The following is a 15,349-nucleotide window of genomic DNA, read 5'->3' on the forward strand; positions in this document are numbered from 1 at the left end:
GGTCCTGACCTGAAACGTAGACTTCCTTGGTCCTCTGATGCTGCCTGGCCTGCTGCGTTCCTCCAGATCCACACTGTTGTCTCTGACTCCAGCATCTGCAGATCTTGCTATCTCGCTTTCTCCTTCCAATGCTGGCTTCACTAAGGAGCAAAGCTTTGATTTTAAAATTCTCATCCATATAGACAAATTTATCCTATCATCATGATCCTTGCCAGCACTACTGGAATCTGCACTACACTGCTATGGTTCTCATTCTTCTCCAGTGACTTCTCATATCTCAGAGTCATGTTTGCAGTCTTCTGGTCTCCATGCTCTGTAATTTAACATTCATGTGTCTTTAAGTTCTATTTGCATCTGCCGAGCCTTGCCTCTCCAAAGAATGTGAAGCTCTAATGACCTACCAAAAGACTCTAGTGGAGAAGGCTCTTATGCTGCCAAAAAGACAGAACACTTACCCATCGATGTCTTTCTCAGGAAGCACTGCATTTATTGCTGTATCGCTCATGACAAGACTGTGGGGCAGAACCAAGCCCCGGATTTTAGGATCATCATTTAGCTTCATGATCTCATTTAAAAGCTGTATCAAGAAACATATAATTACACGAATTCTACTTAAAGTGGGGACTTTAGTGTCAAAGTATTTCACAATTACACAATCAGGCAGAATTTGCCATCAAGCTACATAAGCAGATATTAACACAGATGGCCAAATGCTGCGTCAAACACATTGGATTCAAGGAGAAGCTTAAGAGGAGCTAAAGAGACAGAAAGGTATTGGGATGAAGCCGTATAGCTTAAGGCCGAGTCAACTACAGGCTCAGCCACCAGTGGCAGCATAAAGGAACAGAGCAACCAGAAATGGAGGAATGCAGAGTCTGAAGATTATGGGCTAAATCAGCTTGTAGCAACATGGCGGGATGAAGTCATCGAGGAGACATCTGAACACGAGTTTCAGAGCCTTTAAATCAAATTGCTGCCTTTCAGAACCAACTTGAAACAGCAAGCTCAGGGGCAATCGGTGAACTGGACTTGGCACAAGCTGATGCTTATGAAGGACAAAAGGCAGACGACACTTTGTAATTGGAAGCTTCAAATGTACGATCAGGTTTATTGAAATGAAAACTTAAAGTTGAGAACCTCGTTCTGGCTACATTTGTAGCCGTGTGCCAGTTCTGGTCTCCAAAGTTACAAGGATGATACCAAAGTCAAGAAGGAGGCCTGTGATTCTCTCCTCCAGAAAGGGGAGATCTGAGAGGTAATCTGAAGCCTAAAAGTTATGATGTGGTAAATATGGTAAAAGAAAAGATATTGCCTCTTGCAAAGCTAGCAGAACATTCTTCATCCACAGCAGTAAGCAAGTAAAATTTACTAAACTGAATGTGTACAACAGAAAGACAATGTAGGTTAATATGGCAGGGTAGTGAAGAGTATGAACACCAGCAGGAACCTGTTGGGATAAGTAACTTACTTCTGTGCCTTACAAAGTATGAAATTTTACATAACCTGCACAAGGCCTGATTAAGAATAGAAGTAAATCTGCTCTTTAGAACTAAACAATGGTGAACCATCCATCCATGTTACATCTCACATGTGTGAATCAGTGTGACAAGTTGATTAAAAATCAACATATAAAAATAAGGATTATGAAAAAATTCAGTTACCTCCTCTGTAGCAGTTTCTTCCGGCAAACATATATGAGTAACATGTAAGCCAACCTAACAAAAACAGATGTTAAGATATGAGAACATTCACTAAATAATTAATTCTAATTTTTACAGCACTTTTAACACAGGAGTTTTCCTTAAAAAAACAGTAATTAATATAGCTCAAATTTAATCCTTTTAGTGTTCAGCCAACTGTGGTTCAGTGAGTATTCTCAGAGTCAAAAAATTGAATTCAAACCCACAACACCAGGCTTGAGAATATATTGAGGCTGACTAATCCTCATGCAATATAAGGAGTGCTACATTGTGCCATTTTTTGGATGGCACATTTCATTGAGGCCCTACTTATTCTAAGATCATGTAATTGTTCATATGGCACTATACGAAGAGGATCAGAGGAGCTACCCCGGCTGTCCTGCACAATATCCATCACACAATCAACATCAGAAAAACAAAAATTCAGCCATGATCTCACTGTGCAGAATCTTGCTGTGCACAAGTTAACTGTTAAATTATGCACGTTACTACATTTCAAAAAAATTATTTTAATAGCTGTAATTTATGCTTTTGGATATCCTGTGGTTATGAAAACCTCTGAATAAACACAAGCTCCTTTTCCTTCCTAGTATAGAACTTTAAACATACATTCTCCTTACATTTGATCTTTTCTACCTCTTTGACCATTTAAAAACAAACAAACAGTCACCAGAATTATAGGAATGTAGGGGCAGGAACAAAGCTGTTAATTAGCAAGCATGTCTCATCATTAAATTAGAGGATGCCAATCTGTAACACGACAGGAATTCCTCAGAAACCAATTTACTGCCAAATTATTTGAGGCGGTCATGGATAATTTAGGCATCCAACGTTCTGAATCAAGTATGCATCATTCTGAATTCCAGGGAGCATTTGAAAGGTGGCACCAGAGCTTGAAGACCATGAGGTTGATGTAGGGAATGCTGTTCCAATAAAACCCCATCCCTATAGGTTTAATCCTCTCAATACAGAGCAGGTACAGAAGGAAGTAGAAGCAATGCTCCAAGAAGACATCACAGAGCAGAGTCAAAGTGAGTGGAATTCGATAGTCCTGGTTCCCAAATCTGATAATCTCAACAATTCTGTGTTCTACTATCAGAAGGTCAATGCTGTGACAAAATCTGACTCATACAAGGCTGGAGAACTGTGTAGAAAAAGTAGGACATCCCACATCAGAAAATTGGATTTACTTCGCAGTTACTGGCAAGTACCAATGTCGGTGAGGGCGAAGTAAATTTCTGCTTTTGTAACCCCAGATGGGCCATATCAATTTAAAGTAATGTTCTTTGGAATGAAAAAGGTACCAGCCACTTTTCAAAGGCTTATAAACAGTGTCATTGCAGGATTGACTAATTGTGCCGTCTACATAGATGACTTAGTGATCTTTAGCCATTCGTGGAAAGATCACACTGAGCATTAGGCAGAGCTCTTTGAGAGACTACGAAAGCAAAGTTGTATCAGAAACTTAGCCAAAACAAAATTCAAGGTGGTGGAAGTGACGTTCTTAGGGCACAACATCGGACACGGATCAATGACACAGAGAAACTTGAAGATGAAGGCCACTGAGGAATTTCCAAGGCCATCCTCTAAGAAGGAAGTGCTACAATTTTTAGGACCGAGTCGATTCTACAGGAAATTTGTACCAAACTTTAGTAGTGTGCTGGCACCATTGACAGACGTGTTTAAAAAAAAACAAAAAACTTTAATGGATGGTGCAATGCCAGGAAGCATTTGAGAATTTAAAAGCAGTATTAACCACTACACCAGTTTTAGTCACGCCGAATTTTTTGAAAGCCTTCAAAGTCACCATCGATGGTCGCAATGTAGGTGTTGGAGCTGTGTCGCTACAGGAAGATGACTGTGGAACTGAAAGACCAATTGTTTATTTTTCAAAAACACCTCAACCACCAGAAATGATATTCAACCACTGACAAAGAGTTATTGAGTTTGCTACTGGCTTTAGAACATTTTAAATGTTTACATTGCAAAAAAAATGCAGACAATTGCGCATACTGATGACAATCCTTTAACATTTCTGGGAAGATTTAAGGACAAGAACACCAGACTATTTCATTGGAGTCTCATGTTGTAAGCATTTGATTTACAGATTATAAATGTTGCGGGTCGTGAAAGTGTTATTGCAGATACTTTATCGCAGGTTTAAAAGAAAAGTGTTTATATAACATAGATATAGCGGTGTTTAATGTTATACATAAATGGAATTAGTATAAAATACATAACTCTAGATTAATGAGCTATGATCTAGCAATATAATAGAGTTAAAGTTTCAGGGAAAAATGGAAGCCATCTTTTTGTAAGATGGCTCTATTTTTCTGAAGGGGGAGGTGTTGTGAAGTTGGATAGAATATTTGTGGATTGGGAGGTAGGGCATCAGAATTTGGCATTTGTAAATTGCTGGGGGGGAAGCATCGTGTGGTCCCTTTAAATGATTGTGCTTTTGCTATACTTAGAGATGTCTGTGAGCATAGTCTACACGGCATAAGTCAGGAGTAGGAAGTACTCTCTATTTTCCTGGATAAGTGCAGTTCTAATAATACTCAAGAAACTTGAAATTATATAGGGCAAAGCAGCCCATTAGTTTGGCACACTATCCACCATCTTAAAAGTTTATTCTCTCCACTATCTGCACACTACAGTGTAGCATGTACCATTTACCAAGATACACTGCAGCAATTCAGCAAAGCTCCTTCTGCAAGACATTCCAAATTCAAGACTCTCTAACACCTAAGTGAACAAGGGCAGCAGACGTACAGAACACTGCTGCGAAATTTGAACAAAACAAAAAACTGTTCCTTCACTGTTGCTGGGCCGAAGTCCTGGAACTCACTCCCTAACAGCACTGCAAATGAAATGACATGACAAGGATTGCAGCAGCTCAAGGCAGCTACTCATCACCACTGTGTCAAGAACAATAAATGACGGCCTTGCCACTGGCAACACATTCTGTAACAAAATAAAAAACCTCAACCTTGAAAGTTCCAATTGTTTCCTCCACCAACCCCAGACAGCATCAACAACTATTAGAGAAGTGAGCTTCAAACTTACGCTATACCTTTTGTTGAAAAAAGTTCCCGATTATATCATTCTCGATTATCCCATTCATCTCCACAAGATGCAAAAAGCTTCCTGCTAAAGCAGCACTTCACTTGTACTTCTTTCAATCTAGTCTCCTTTAGATTGGTGAGAATGAATGCACACTGGGTGACTATTTTGCAGAACACTTCCATTGTGTGAATAGGAATGATCTTGACCTCCCTGTTGCTTGCCATTTTGATAAACTGCTTTGCTCTCATGCTAACTTTCTATCCTTGCTGAAATGTTCCAATTAAGCACAACACATACTCAAGGAACAGATTTCATATTTCCGCTTGGACATTTTACGGCCTCGCTCTCTCAATATTGAATTCCATAAGTTCAGAAACTGACCACGTTGTTCATTTCTTCCTCCACAAATCCTGTCAGATCTGCTGAGTTTCTCCGGGATTTTGTACCTGATTTCACACCTGAAAAGCCAGAACCTAATTAGACTATGCCTGTGTGTGGATTCCTCCTGCAGTACACCCAAGTTCTCTAAATCTAGACTAGCATTTTAAAAACGCCAATCACAATATCCTTCAAGCTTCTAAACTTGAGCAAACCCAAGCTTATGCAACTTGGTTTTAAACTTTAACTGATAAGCTCTAGTTACATTTTGATGAATCTTCACGGCACCTCCTCAAGGCCAGTAATTTAGTCAACTATCGAAAGTCATTAGCTTTTCAACATGTAATTTTCCAAGAGAATATGGTTTCCCTTTGTAATATTGGAGGATTACAGAACCTTTTCTGCCTATCCTTCAATTCAACTTCTCACTTAGCTATTTTGAAGTCTACATTATCTTGTTATCCTTTGTGGATAACTTTCTCCCAGACCAAATGAACTTATGTTTTAAAAGGAGCCAATATAACCAGGCTTACTTGAGTTAAGAAAAGCAAGTTTATTAGCTATTGCATAGGAGAAGAAATAAAAATGCAACACACATCAACACAAAGATATGAGTGAAAAAACACACAAAGGTATGAGTACAAACAAAAATGGCTCTAAAACACATGAATCAGTCAGGGTTGTTTGTGATGACTAAATCATTCAAACATTGTGGCCATTACAGGGGATGTCACCAGTAGCATTGGGTGTAATCAGTTGAACAAGCAAATTCAAGATTCTTGGTTCCTTTCAACTGTGGCTGGCTAATAGCACTCAAAGTGAGAGGCTTTTATAGGTCATAGAGCTGCACAGCATGTAACAGATCCTTCGGTCCAACTTGTCTATGCCAACCAGATATCTAAATTAATCCAGTCCCATTTGCCAGCATTTGGCCCACATCCCTCTAAACCCTTCCAATTCATGTGCCCATCCAGATGCCTTTTAAATGTTTAATTCTAAAAGGCATTCTGATAGGTACATGAATAAGGAAGGTTTGGAGTGATACGGACCAAATACTAAAAAATGGGGCTAGATAACTTTAGGATATCTGGTTCCATTTTTAGTCTGTAGTACAGGCTTGTTTAATGACTGTTCTCAATGCTGTTCTTCACAGTGCACCACAATCCGCATCCCCCCCCACCACCACCAACACACACTTGCATGTCGGACCAATAACATACATATAATCTGGAATGAAGCTCACTTCTTACACCAAATTTGATATGCCTACAAGGATTAAAGACAAAAGCATCTGCAGGAAATGACATCATTCTGAACCGGTGTGAGGAGAGGTTGTCAGCCCCTCGTTATCACTTGCTTTTCCGTTAGTCCCTTTGACGTTTCCCTCTGTAATAGCATTACAGAATTTCCCTCCAGATAGCCACTAAACCTCAATCAACTGTCACCTTGGTTATATCAGTCCGTACTTTCAAATAAAAATCTGATGTTGGAATTAAAAGTTTGATTTATCCATGGGTGATCCCAGTTATGATCTGTAATAATGACAATCTCTAGTCTTCCATATCAGTATTATAACTTTAAACAGGTTCCATTTCTTCACCACACCCAATTATCCAGTTTCTGTGAACCAGCTTTAATTTCTTATTCACTCCTCATCTAGCTCAATTTTGCCTTTGCAGAAATCAAATACTTTTGTCCGAGCAGTGCTTTAAATCCCTGACAGACAAGGCATATTAGGCATGACATAAAAATTATTTTCCTCATCAGTTTTTTGTAGAGAGAGATGGCAGATAGGGTGGCACAAACTTAAAGAGAAGATTACAGGACATTTAATGGAGATTTTCAAAGTCATGAGATGGCTAGAAGGTTAAGAAAGACAGAAACTGTTCCCATTGGTGGAAAGATACAGAACTAGGGGACACCAATTTAAGGAGTCTGGCAGAAAAAAACAACAGTGACGTGACGGGAAAAAAACATTTTTTTAAAAGCAATGATTCAGAAAGATCTACAATGCAATGCCGAAGAATGTGACTGATGCAGATCTAACTGTGACGTTCATTAGGGAATTATACAATTATCTGAAAAAGTAGGAAAATTTGCAGGACTATAGGGAAAAGGCAGGAGTGGGACTTGCTGAGTTGATCTTCCAGAGATTTTGCAAGGACACAACAGGCTGACTAGCCTCATTCACGAATGCAACCATTCTACGACTTTCCGAGGATCTTAAATCATTTTCTGGTCACTTGTACCTCATCAAGTTCTGAGAATTCTAATCTGTTTATGCCATCTTGTGGCCAGCAAGAGAAATGTCTAGGTCAGAAGTTTCTCCTGCTGTTGTCCAAGAGTTACAAAAAGTGCAACTTTGATGGGTCAGATAGGATACCCCATTTGTTGTGGTTTTAGATAGGAGTTTCTGAACAACTCCTTTTTATTCACTCATCTTTCATTCATCACAGGGTTAATTTCAACAGATTTCCTTTGTGAAAAGCTCTCTCTCTGACAAGGCATTCCTGAGTTATCAAAGTATAGAGTTTATCATTTAAGCACAAGAATAAATAATTACATAACACAAATTCACAGATTAGAATTAAGAAATGAGTCCAAAAAGATAAAGAGTTAAATAAAAGATATACAGGTCAGTCTCTGAATAATTTTCAAACAATACATAATTAAATGCTGCAGGTACTACATTGGAGATCACCAGTAGTGTCGGTAATTAACTACCAATTTCAAGATTCTTAGTCGTAGACATTGGTTGAGGTTCTGTTGTGATGATTCCTTTTGACTGTGATTGAATTCTAACATTTAAGTGGGAAAGGATCCTTTGTTGTTTGGATTCCTACTTAGTTGACTTCAAGCACACAATATTCAAGTCTGTTCTCCTTGTATTGCGGGGAGGGGGGTGGGGGTTACTGGAAACAAAATATAGGAGTAGGCCATTATGCCATTAATGCTCCACCATTCAATGTAATCATGGCTCACCCCTCAACTTACCACCTGTTCGCTTTTTAACCACATACCCTTTGATCCCTTTAACCACAAAAGAACCATATCTAATTCCTTCTTGAAAACAGTCAAGATTGTGGACTTCCACCATTTTATGTGGCAAAGGATTCCATGGGTTCACCACTTTCTGGGTATAGCCATTTCCCCTCATCTAAGTCCTGAAGGATCCATCCATTATCCTTAAATTGTGACCCCTGTTTCTGGGTGCCCCAGTCACTAGGTACATCCTTCCTGTATTTACCACTAGAATTTTGTAGGTTTCTACGAGATCTTCCCTCATTCTTCCAAACTCCAGTAAATAATATTCCTAATCATAATAGTCCAGTCTCTCTTCATATGTCAGTCCTGACATCTCAGGGCATGGCTCTTTGACTGTGACCTTCAGTGCATGCTATCACTCAAAACCAGGTTACTACAGACGCACGAAGTTCAGTCCCACTAGCCCTCAGCAGAACGTTCAGTCCCTCTAGCCCTGACCTGAGAGGAGGTGAAGCTGGCTTTTTAATGTCTGCTCTTCTGTGCTATTCAAAGGGAAAACACAAGATACATATTCAGTTTGGGGCATAATCCACACACAGTACCTGGCTGGTGAGCTGGGATTGTCTGTTCCTTGTTATCTTTGCAGGCAAGAGATGAGTTTGTTTTGATTTGAAGTTTGGATTTCCTGTCACATGTTTAGAAGAGATTGTGCTGTGAATCTCTCACTCTCACTGTCTGCTCACCCAGTCACTTAATTTACATCTGTAGCTATTTTTGGCCGTATCAGCCCTCTTTCAAAATAAAAGGCATTTTAGAATTGCAAGTTAAAAGATGCCCGTAACGTTTTGGATTTCCAATCTATAGTCATAGCAGTGCAAATAACCAGCACATTTGTTATATTCTCACATGGGCTATTTTTACACTTCAATTGATCTATTTATTTTTAACATCTACCCTATAGAGAGGCTTGAATACTGCAGTTATTTTGCAATAGAACCATCCAGCTTATAAGGCTATTCGACTTAAGTTGTAATTATGAAAGGATAGGACACATGGAAGAAAGGAAACAGGGCAAAACTTACTCTCTGGCATGCCATCTATTGGCTACAGAAACAGGAATGCAGCAGCAGGAAACCTGTAGCAACTTCCGCCTAAAAGCAGGAGCAGCAGTTCAAGGATTCTGCCCTCAAAGGGATTTTGCTGTCAGCGCAGAATTGCATGTACAAAGATCCTGAATCTATTTTAACACTCCAAAATGTCAAGGACAGGTCCTTCAGCAAGATTTTACCACTTAGGTGGTGAACAATTGCTTGCTTTGGGATACACCAAGGAGTAAGTGATACTGGGGCAAGGAGTTGATAGGAACTTAAACAGCATCAGCAATAGAACGTTACTGGCCTAGGTCCCATGCCCAATGCAAGTCATCCAAACCATGACTGCTGCTAGTGTGGATAAAGACACGTCACAGTCCAGCCTGAATGTTTGGACACTCAATCTCAGGGAATCTGGATACAGAGATTGCCAATCCTTTCCCAGAAACATGCTTCACACAAACCAGTGGACTTACCAGCAGAAATTTAGCAGAGATATAAACAGAGATAAGGAACTTAAATTTCTGTAAGTGACGGGAAGGCCGAGAATCAAACTAAGACAGGAAATATTCCAAAATTGTTCCACAATTAGGAAGGCCACAAATGCAGATAAATTTAGTAATAGGAGAAATAAACTGAAGGTGCTTAGTTCACAAAAATTCCAACTTACTAAAGAACCAGCAGGAAAACTAGAAATATTTTCTCCCCTCAGCAATTTCTAACAATCAGACAGATGTGCACTGCTTTAGAGGCTGGTGAAAACCGATTCAATACAAATTTTCCAAATGGAATTTGAACAGTGAACTTGAAAAAGAAAAGATGTACAGGCTAAAAACAGTGAACAAGATTACTGGACAGCTCCAAGGAGCTGACACTGGCACAGTGAGCTGAACAGCCTCTTCCTGTTGGAGGGAATTCCAAGATAGGACTATGTTAATTAGAAAATTCACTAAATTACTGAGAGGAAATTAGGTAAACTTGTGATAAATGAGTGTTTTAACAATCAACAACTTACACCTTGAACACACTGATAAAAACTCACCTCTGCTGCCATCTTTTTGACCTCCAATATATCATTATCAGTGACCTAATAAGAAAATAATCATTCTTTCAAAAAAACATTGGATGCAACAGTGAATATTTTAAACTTTAAAATCACCTGTCAGAAAACAAACACACGCACACATGCACCTGGAAATTACAAAGCAGGACGATGGAGCATTGGGATGGTGATCAATCAAAACAGAGAATATCACATACCTATATTTAATTTGATAAAAGTTTATTTCATTACATGCAGAACATAAAATTTCTGTAATCAAGAGACATGATTTGGTCTCAGCTGTAAACGAAGACATAACTGTGAGACAGATGGCCCTTTCCTTATTTGGTCCCAAATCTTGACAATAATGAAAACTAGTCATTTTATCAACATTTGAGTATGTCAAATGTGGCTCAATGAGTAGAACTTTTACCTCAGAATCAGATCTTGTGTTCAAGTCCCACACCAAGTTTTACTGCTGTTCTTGTTTGATCTGGCCTAAATGTAACTCCAGTCCCACAACCAACATAGTGGTTCTCAATTGCCTTCTGAAGTGATCCAGAAAGCCAGTCATGGGTAACTTAGAATGACCAATAAATGATAATAAAGTGTGAAGCCGAATGAACACAGCAAGCCAAGCAGCACCTCAGGAGCATAAAAGCTGACGTTTCGGGCCGAGACCCTTCATCAAAGCTCTGATGAAGGGTCTAGGCCCGAAACGTCAGCTTTTGTGCTCCTGAGATGCTGCTTGGCCTGCTGTGTTCATCCAGCCTCACATTTTATTATCTTGGATTCTCCAGCATCTGCAGTTCCCATTATCCATGAGCAATAAATGATCAGCTTTGCCAGTGACAACCAGTTTTCTGTTAGCTGCTCAATAACAGCAACAATACAGGTCTGTGATCAAATTTAGTCATGGACCAGGGTGGCACAGGGTAAGAACTGAAACCACTTTCTGACTAAAAAAACCTAAAAGTAAATTTGTATACTTCTTGAAAACAAACCTGAACAATGGCCAGTCCTGGGTGAAAGCATGGCTCATTTTTCTGTAAGACTGCCAATTCTGTTTTACAATTCAGGATTATTTGCCTAAGGGAGAGTTCAACAGAATGTGTTAGCTTTCACAGTATTCATAATCAGAGAAAAACAAGCATTGCATCAACAATTAAATGCACAACACACCTCTTAAGAAATTGGGTTCATTTACCTTTCAATTAATTTTCAATGTGCTAACTTTATCCACACCTTTGACTGTATCTACACAATTGCAGTGCAAACACACTATGCAAATTTGGAATTGGTATCTAAAAGCAATGCAGAGTTAAGGTCCCCCCTTCACTCCCCTAAAGTTGCAGAGTCAGAATGTTGCTTACTACGATTGTAGATTACAACTTTAATGTTGATATGAAATGGAAAACTTCACTTAGATAATATTCTTATGTAAAAGTTGCTGCGTTGGCAAATGGGAATGGGCAGAAGTCCATTAAAAGCTCCTATTAACAATGGTCAGCATTCGTGATTGATCCCCGACATCATAAATACCCAGGATTGGGGGTGAGGGGTGTATTTTGTCAACTGCATCTCTAACCCTCACACTCCCTTATCCACTCTTAACCATAGTCCTGTTGGTAAGAACTTGCCATGCTCATGCTGCATTTCCTACATTACGACAATGACTACAGTTCAATAGTCCTTCATTGGATATAAAGCACTCGGGACAACTTGAGGTCATGAACAGAAGGAGAGAAATAAACTGTTTCAATCTCCTTCCCTGTTAAAGACATACTTTTGCAATCTTCTCTCTAATGGTAATAATTTGCTTCAAAGGAAAGTTTTTTTTTTATTATGCAACTATTGCTCTAGGGAACCCTGTCTAACCTCCAATCACCAGCACCAAACTCTCAACTTGCCAATGGGAAATCTAACCACTGCCCAAATGCAAAGTTTTGTTTCTTGTTCCTATATCTCCTCTGCTTCTTCGTCAAGGCATGATTAACCCACAATTCATCGAGTCAGCTGTCCCTTGATTCAAAATGTTTTCACAAACAAGCTGATTTTTGACCTTCAACTAGGGTACACAAGACGTTCCAGGAGGCAGTGGGTTTGCAGTGCAGAAACTGTTTCAGTTTTTCAAATAAAAAAATGCTGGAGAAATACTATTAACATTGAGTCCAATATGATTTTTCTGAAGCACTGAGAAAGATGGAAAAGCGATGGAGTTTATGATGTTGGAGAAAGGTGGGGGTGAATGACGAATGACTTTGTTGTCATGTATTTTAAGCAAGAACACAATATATACAGTGGTAAACTTTCATTAGTCACCATGATTGGACACCATTTCGAATTATTAAAGAATAAGGATAGCAAAGAAGGATAATAGCTTAAAGAGCATCCATCGCTCCTGACCCAGCTTATCACCATCAATAACACCAATGCCACCATCCTTCCTCCACTGCTACGCCATCTAAACTAGAACCAACCAAAGTAATTGCCAATCCTCAGCTCTCTTTCACCACTGGGCCTGCCTGAGTGATAAGGCAGTGGTGAAAGAGAGATGGTCAGAGAAAGGTTAGAGGGCAAGGAATTTAGAAAACAGATGTCTTGAACAAAAGACAAGAGGACCAATTATGCTTATTGAGAACAAAATGTGTTGGTCCAGTGTAGATGTTAATAGCGTATAAGTCAGCTCTGACAGAGCAAAAAGACAAAACCAATATACAAATGCTAGAGATAAAGAAAATAACCAATGCACAAACTATCACTATTTCAAATGATAAACTCCTTCCATTCATTAACGTCAGAACCCCAATCCTCCAAAAAGAACTTCAAAGTGTCTTTGAAGCACCTTCATCTTTCCCTAGAACGTTGGCTTTTTGAGCATTAGAAAACACCTGCCCAGTCTGTCAAAGTTGACTTTGTCTGAATGATCATGAAGCCGGTTTCACAAAAAAAAACTTGGTCCCACTGATCTCAAATAGACATGGCAGAAGCATTATTGATCAAATTTTTCTTGCACTTTTAAGGAATTCTTCACCTATGAGAAATAGGTCAGCTACTCTTCCCTTCCAAATCAGCAAATCATGCAACAATAATCAAGGCCAATTTCACACACTGCATCAGACTGACCAAGGATCTTCTCTCACTTACCTGTGCCTTCAAACCCACTCCCCTTTAAACCCACTTTCTCTTCCTTCAGACTTCTTTTACTTCTTGGCTCCCCTTTTATTACACTTCTGCAGACTTCTAAAATCATTCCTTGGACTCTTAAACCACGTCCTGACTTCTATAGTCTTCCCGTTCTTAATTCCACTAATTAATTCAGTGTCTACATCCTTTTAATCCATTTCTACTCCCGAACATCCTTCCTATTATCCCAGCAGTCCTTCAATATTTCAATTCTAACACACCAACTTTCCCAGGACCCGTTTAAATCCTCCCTTCCACTGCCCCCTCCCCATCCAACATATGCCTTTAAACCACTCTTTCCCAGGACCCTCTTAAACACCCCCAAACATACAGTTAAACCACCTCTTGCTCATCGCAGGACTCATTTGAGCCTCTCGCACCATTGCTCCAGGTTCGTTAACAGTGTCCCACACTCAGATCGCTTTTTCCGTGCACCTGAGTCTCTTTAAAATTTTTATTACCGCACACCCAGGATCGTTTAAACACCCCCTTCTCCACATCCAAGCCCAACTTAACCCTCATTTTTCCAACACCTACTCCCTTCAAATCCACCTTTCACTTCCGTACCCGGGACCTCTCCCATCTTCACACCCCGGATTCCATCCCCCAGGAATCTATCTTCCTTGTCCAGCTCCCCTACCCCAACCTGGGACCTTCCCCAAACCTAGAAGATCACGCAAGCCCTCCCCACGAGTTTCCCCCTACCTCCGTTCCCCGGCTCCCCCTCCACATCTCCCTCCCTCTGCCCCCAGATCATACCGGAAAAGTCCCAGACTTACCTGACGCTCTTCTTCACCCTGGTACCGGATCCGGGTGCCGGTTCATCCTTGTTGCCGATAGCCGGTAACCGTTGAGCACAGCCCCGGTGGCCGGCCGGTAGCCGACACAAGGCGACTCGGCCGGCTGTGACCACCGCCGCTGCCCCCCGGCCTCTCGCTGCCAACGACATCCACATGGCAATACCTCGAGCTCGCGGCGAACAAAAAAAATTCAACAGGCTCGAGCGTGCGCGCCCGAATCTAAAACACGCCCCTTTCCCCACCCTCTTCGGCCGTGACCACACCCCGTGACCCCGACACCCCGGTCCGCTGACCACGCCCTTTCGCAGCCAATCCCGCTCCCTGGACACACCCTCCTCCCCAAATTCTGACCAGTCACCACATCCCCCACCGCCCACATTTCCCCGCCCCTTTCACACCCCCCGACCTAGACCACACCCTAAGCTGAAACCCCGCCCCTGCCCCGACCCTCCAGCCACGCCCACCACCATGGTAAATTACATGTTGGATAACAAGGTGTGGAGCTGGATGAACACGGCAGGCCAAGCAGCATTAGAGGAGCAGGAAGGCTGAGGTTTCGGGCCTAGACCCTTCTTCAGAAATGGGAGAGTGGAAGGGGGATCTGAAATAAATAGGGAGGGGGGAAGAGGCGGGTAGAAGATAGAGGAGACAGGTCAAAGAGGTGGGGATGGACCCAATAAAAGGTGTGTTGGAGGGGATGTAGGAACGAGATAGGTCAGTCCAGGGAGGACGGACAGGTCAAGGGGGCAGGATGAGGTTAGTAGGTAGGAGATGGGAGTGGGGCTTGAAGCATTCCCAAAACCAGCCCAGCTGGTCCCCGCCTCCTTAACCTGTCCTTCCTCTCACCTATCCCCTCCTCCAACCTCAAGCCCCACCCCCACTCCTACCTACTAACCTCACCCTACCCCCTTGATCTGTCCACCCTCCCTGGACTGAGCTATCTCCTCCCTAACTCCCCACCTACCCTCTCCTTTACTGGTTCCATCTCCACCTCTTTGACTTGCCTGTCTCCTCTCCATCTAGCTTCTCCTCTATCCACCTTCTATCCGCCTCTCCCCCTCCCTATTTATTTCAGAACCCCCTTCTCCTCTCCCATTTCTG

The 15,349-nt window shown here is 41.2% G+C and overlaps 1 protein-coding gene across 1 annotated transcript in view; it reads right to left on the reverse strand.

The window, feature by feature from the left end:
• Positions 1-14,452, reverse strand: part of mthfd1l (methylenetetrahydrofolate dehydrogenase (NADP+ dependent) 1 like) — a 140,751-nt gene extending 126,299 nt beyond the window's left edge. Inside the window, exons 1-5 of the mRNA XM_048536079.2 lie at positions 14,228-14,452; positions 11,267-11,351; positions 10,263-10,307; positions 1,662-1,715; positions 456-577 (exon numbers count right to left, since the gene is read on the reverse strand). Coding sequence (XP_048392036.2) covers positions 456-577; positions 1,662-1,715; positions 10,263-10,307; positions 11,267-11,351; positions 14,228-14,403 — 482 coding nt within the window. The 5' untranslated portion in view covers positions 14,404-14,452. The remainder of the gene's footprint in view (positions 1-455; positions 578-1,661; positions 1,716-10,262; positions 10,308-11,266; positions 11,352-14,227) is intronic.
• Between the last annotated feature and the right edge of the window lie 897 nt (positions 14,453-15,349).

This window comes from Stegostoma tigrinum, chromosome 9 (genome assembly GCF_030684315.1).
Source record: "Stegostoma tigrinum isolate sSteTig4 chromosome 9, sSteTig4.hap1, whole genome shotgun sequence".
NCBI lineage: Eukaryota > Metazoa > Chordata > Chondrichthyes > Orectolobiformes > Stegostomatidae > Stegostoma > Stegostoma tigrinum.